This window comes from Aplysia californica, unplaced genomic scaffold (genome assembly GCF_000002075.1).
Source record: "Aplysia californica isolate F4 #8 unplaced genomic scaffold, AplCal3.0 scaffold00813, whole genome shotgun sequence".
NCBI classification, from domain to species: domain Eukaryota; kingdom Metazoa; phylum Mollusca; class Gastropoda; order Aplysiida; family Aplysiidae; genus Aplysia; species Aplysia californica.
In genome coordinates, this window is record NW_004798083.1 from 81731 (window position 1) to 87357 (window position 5627).

The window sequence follows — 5627 nt, forward strand, 5'->3', positions numbered from 1 at the left end:
TACCGCAGGGAATATATTATTGCTAATTGAACATGGAAAGCACTCAACGCCCGTGCTTTTTATCCGCCGGTGGTCAATATTGTTACTACTATTATCATAATTATTATTATTATTATTATCATTATCATTATTATTATTATGATTACTACTACTTCTATTATTATTGTTAATATTATTATAATTATAATAATAATTATAATAATAATTATCATTATTGTTATAATTATCATTATTGTTGTTGTTGTTGTTGTTGTTGTTGTTGTTGTTGTTGTTGTTGTTGTTGTTGTTCTTCTTCTTCTTCTTCTTCTTCTTCTTCTTCTTCTTCTTCTTCTTCTTCTTCTTCTTCTTCTTCTTCTTCTTCTTCTTCTTCTTCTTCTTCTTCTTCTTCTTCTTTTTCTTCTTCTTATTATTATTATTATGGAGGGGGTTATGAAAAAATCAAGCCGATGGAGGAGGAAAATTGGCTTTTTAACATGCTTCGTTTCCCCGGCCACAGAAAATTCCCTTCAGGGGCTTTATTGCAAATCGTAATTATAATAATATTAAATGTGTTGAGTATTGAATTCTTAAACGTGTCAGCAACATTATCTATAACAGCATGTTCCCCGTGTCCTCGGTTCCCGACTGCTTGAGGTAAGCGCGATTCGACAATTTCTTTTTATAATAAACGATACACAGCACTAAGATCAGACAGACCATAAAGACGAGACACAGAATCCCCACCAAGACCCACGTGACAACCACGTAGTTGTTCAGGCCGGGCTCTCCCTGCGGCACGACCAGCGCGGGAACCAGAAAGTTCCAGAAGGTGGAGTATCTGGCCCGCAAGTGCCGCTCGTTCTTGTACCGGACGCCGCCAGACGACGGGTCGTGGAAGATTCGCACGTAGCTCTGGTTGGCGCCGTACGGATGGATGCTGGTGGTGCTACTTCCGTTAGGAGCCGAGGGCCGCCTGAAATGTACAGTATCTCTATATTATAATCTCTACTTATTATATTTTTGGAAGTTCGTCGCTTTGGCCACCTGAAATATGCAGTATATAATATTAATTATGTGAAGCGTGCTGACAAAATGATGTACTTCTCGGATTCGAGCCCTGTGGAAATAGATACATAATAGATATATAGATAGCATTTGTATAGCGAAAATCCCCACTCAACACCAAGTTCTATGAGCTTCACAATCTATACTATTACCCCAGCAGACCCGAAAGCATTCTGAAATAACCTCAACATCCTGGGAAGCATACGGTGCAAGCGGCCATTTATAGGCGCTAAAACACTAACATACTAATAGGATCTTTCGCTGTCTATTGTCGGGTACCCATTCCCACCTGGGTGAAGTGAGGAACATTCGTGTAAGGTGCGTTTCCCAAGGACACAACGTCGGGCCGCGGCTCGAACCCTCGAACCCGCAACCTCACGATAACGAATCCGATAGCCTAACCACTAGGCCAACGACGCCACATCACGCTTATAAGTGAAATAATAAAAGGCATGTTATACTCGTACATAAAGAATATGGCATCAATAGAAAATCTACTAAAAATCCAGTTTGACCACAGTGTCGATTTTTGGCCAGATATCTCCATTTGTGGGTGGCAAGAAGTAACTCATTTTGTCAGCTCACCTCAAATATGTCTACGGATTGATCTTTTAAATATCAATGACAATTCTGAAATTTGCATCTTATAATATGTCTATGGATGGATGTTTGAAATATCAGTGACAATTCTGAAATATCCATTATTCAATACGTCTATGGCCCGATATTTAAAATATCAATAACAATTCTGAAAAAAGCATCATATAATGAAATAAGCATCATATAATGAAATAAGCATCATATAATATGGCTATGGCTCGGTGTTTAACCCTATCCGTACGTCGTGTTTTACCATCGTATCCATATGGCGTGGGGAACTCTGTGCCACCACTTTCCAAAGAGGAAATTTACTCGTTTGAAGGTGTGAGGACTGGAGAAACGACGCGGAATACCCACTGCTGTGATCCAAGATGCAGCCCGAAAACAGCGTATTCGGCTTTTAAAAAAAAATCGAATTTGAATTCTATCAATTTAATATCTTTCATCCTTTTTTTGTCGGAAACTTGTAAAAATTTGGGTTACGGGCCCTGACCTGACCATCAATAATTCATTTACAGAGGCACCAGCCAATATGGTTACGAGTGTATCTAACGTTGCTTTTTAAAGCTTTATTTTTCAGATAGGCTACCCTTCCTGGCATTCATGGCAATAGAATAGACAAAGAAGTATAAATTATAACACGAATGGCATAGCAAAGTGTTTGATGAAAACCGCAATATACGGTGCGTCTATGTTAGATTCTGCTGAAATATCAAGCAACCCCCCCCCCCCCCCCCCCCCCCCACCCCACTCGACCACTTTGAGGACGAACGTCTGCGTAAACTATAAAGCCTTTCTTCTACCAGGGGCATACCAAACGTTTTTTCCCTGACCAGGAAAGAATAAAGGCACAAAGCTGAAATTTGGCACTAAGCTTAGTCTTTCTAGCTCTATGTAGTCGCCTCCCACAGTTACACATTGTTGCCATCAGTGTATGGCCTTGATAAGACCTGGAGAATAGAGGACTCTCTCTTTGTCAGGAAACCAGCCCTCGAATGCCCACGAATCTGCATTTGAAATTTTTAAACCAGAATTTCATCAAAGCATAGGATTGGCAATCAGTTCCATATGCGGCATGCATTTTCGTAATACTATCCTGCTGTTGCTTGTTTGCAAGACCAAAAACTTCATTACTTCCCTGTGCTCAATTTTCTTCATTTGTATGTTGAAACTGGAGAACAACATATCCCTATTCACTCACAGTGCACTGGTGGTAAAACCAGTGATTGAAAATTTCCTAAAATTGACATACATTTTAGGAAGATATTTGTTGGCTTTCACCCCAAATTTCATCCATCTACCTGTATCCCTTCATGGTCAGGTAAAAAAAACCTTTTGGTATGCCCCCTCGTATGTCTTGGTACAACTTAAACCTACCCTGTGTGTCATGGAGCTGCGCACAGCTGCCTCGACTCTGCTTTTTAAAAATTTCATACTGCGGAGATTTTAAAGTTGGATAGAGGATAAATAACCACAGCTTAGAAACATTCATATTTTATTAAAAGAAACGATCGGCTTGCAAGGTCGAGTCGATGGAATTATTTTATTTCAAAAGGTTCTCGCTATTTCTCAAAAGTACACCGCTGCACCAGTTCAGTAGAGCGTTTGCCCCCACGTCTGGCTGGCAAATGTTTTTTTTTTTTTTTTAAACGTGGCTGCATCCCAATTACAAGCCAAACATGTTACCCGACCTTGATGCTCCCCTGGCAATTGCTGTGGTAGTGGGGATAACTTGATCTGAAAAGTTTTTCAAGGGTTCCTGGTCCATGACGAAAAGACATGTTCACGAGACCAAGAGGTGCAGCGAGCACTCAGCGCACGAGGCAAATACACGTAGGGGGCGCGGTCACCTTTCCAAATTACAATTCACGGATGGCTAGTTCTCATGTATTTCCTGTTGGCAATAGGCTTTTTTCTGCAAACGTACCTGTGCAAGACGTCATTTTCTGATGTGAGATGACAAGCAATACACAGTCTCTCATATTACCTACAATTCCGAAAATTCGAAATCAGTTTGAAAGACTATTATACAGCGTAATCGTCGCTAAAAAATTTATGATGGATCCCATATTTATTTAAATGAATGCTCTGAAATCTTTCGGAAGACTCGTGTGGCTAGTTGTGGGTCTGATGCACAAGCCTGACTCCAGTTTAGAAAAGCGCAGACATTCTCTAAGAATGTTCACTATATCGCCTTCATGAGTTTACAGACATACTCTCCGAGTGTTCACAATGTCGCCTACATAATACTTCTTGAGCTTACAGATATACTCTTTCAGTGTTCACAATGTCGCTCACTTGTAATTCTTGAGTTTACAGACACGCTCTTTGAGTGTTCACCATGTCGTCTTGAGCTTACAGACATACGGTGTTCGCCTCTCATTCAATAGGACTCGGGTTCCAAACCTAGCAGTTACGGAAAATTTCTTCTCTAAAATTGTCTCCTTTCACCTCCTTTCACGCTCAGAGCCCGTGTTCTTTAATCGGTTTTAAGGCGCTGTATAAATGTTATTTATCATTATGAATAGTATTAGTGAAATGTTATTTATCATTATGAATAGTATTAGTGAAATGTTATTTATCATTATGAATAGTATTAGTGAAATGTTATTTATCATTATGAATAGTATTAGTGAAATGTTATTTATCATTATGAATAGTATTAGTGAAATGACGCAACATAATAATAAATCGATGGCTGGGTGCAAGAAGTGACTTTATCCACTTTTGGTCGAAATGGAGTAATAGATAGGGGTAGTAAGATTAAGTCGCTCTTTTACATTTGTAAATATCTAAGCCACAGCTTAATTTGGTATCGAGGTATCAACGTTTCTTTCTATTTTTGTGACTATGTTATGGAGATTTCAATATCATAACAATTTGAAACTGGTTTTTCTCGAAGCCGTGAAAAATGTATATGTGAGATGTGCTGACAAAATGAGTTACTTCTCGCAATCCACGAATGGATACGTAGGCCGAAAATACACTCATCAAATTTGTAAATTTTAAACTGATCCTTTTTTCTTCAAGTTTAATGCCTTTTATCATCCCATATGCAAAATTATTTCAACCTAAACAATAACTTTGATATAATCTATCATGAGACTGGAATTCGAAAAGCAACTCATTTTGTCAGCGTCCTTCACATATGTAGCCTCTTCTTGCGCTGAGCTGTCGATACCTCCCAGATGTAGGAACAACTCAGATAGAAACCGTGAAGTGGCACATGATTATAATTATTCATCCTTGCAAAATATGTAAACGTCTAGGAACAACACGCACAGATATATATACGAGGGGCATACCAAAAGTTTTGTTTTTCTGACCACGAAGAAATAAAGGTAGAAAGCTGAAATTTGGTGTAGTAAAAGGCAACAATAATCTTTTTAAAGAATGCTTGTAGATTTTGGGGAATTTCCAATGACTAGTTTTAAAACCAGCGCTCTGTAAGTGAATGGGGGTATGTTGTTCACCAGTTTCAACATTAAAAAAGGAGAAAATTTTTCACATGACAATAATGAAGTTTTGTTCTTACAAGGCAAGCAACTACAGAATATTTTTACGGAGATACAAGCCGTATATGGACCTGATTGCCAATCATATGCTGTGATAAAATTTTGGTGTAAAAAAAGTGATGATGAGGTCAAAGAAGCGGAAGAGGGCTGGTTTTCTGACATAGAGAGGGTCCTCTATTCTCAAAGTCTTTTCAAGGTTATACACAGATGGAAAACATGTATAACTCTGGGAGGCGACAAAGGAAAGAAAGACTAAGCGTAGTACCAAATTCCAGCTTTCTACCTTTATTCCTTCATGGTCAGATAAAAAAAACCTTGCGGTATGCCCCTCGTATTATGCACACATGTAGGAACAACACGCACAGATAGCCTAGTACATGTATAACACACACATGTAGGAACAACACGCACAGATAGCCTAGTACATGTAGAACGCACACATGTAGGAACAACACGCACAGATAGCCT

At 39.0% G+C, this 5627-nt stretch overlaps 1 protein-coding gene across 1 annotated transcript in view; it reads right to left on the reverse strand.

Annotated features, from left to right (window-relative positions):
* Nucleotides 1-354: 354 nt before the first annotated feature.
* Nucleotides 355-5627, reverse strand: part of LOC101846465 (acetylcholinesterase) — a gene marked incomplete at its 5' end in the record, with an annotated part of 27898 nt that continues 22625 nt past the window's right edge. The window contains 1 exon segment of the mRNA XM_005109757.3: nucleotides 355-952. Within this exon segment, the coding sequence (XP_005109814.2) occupies nucleotides 589-952 (364 nt within the window).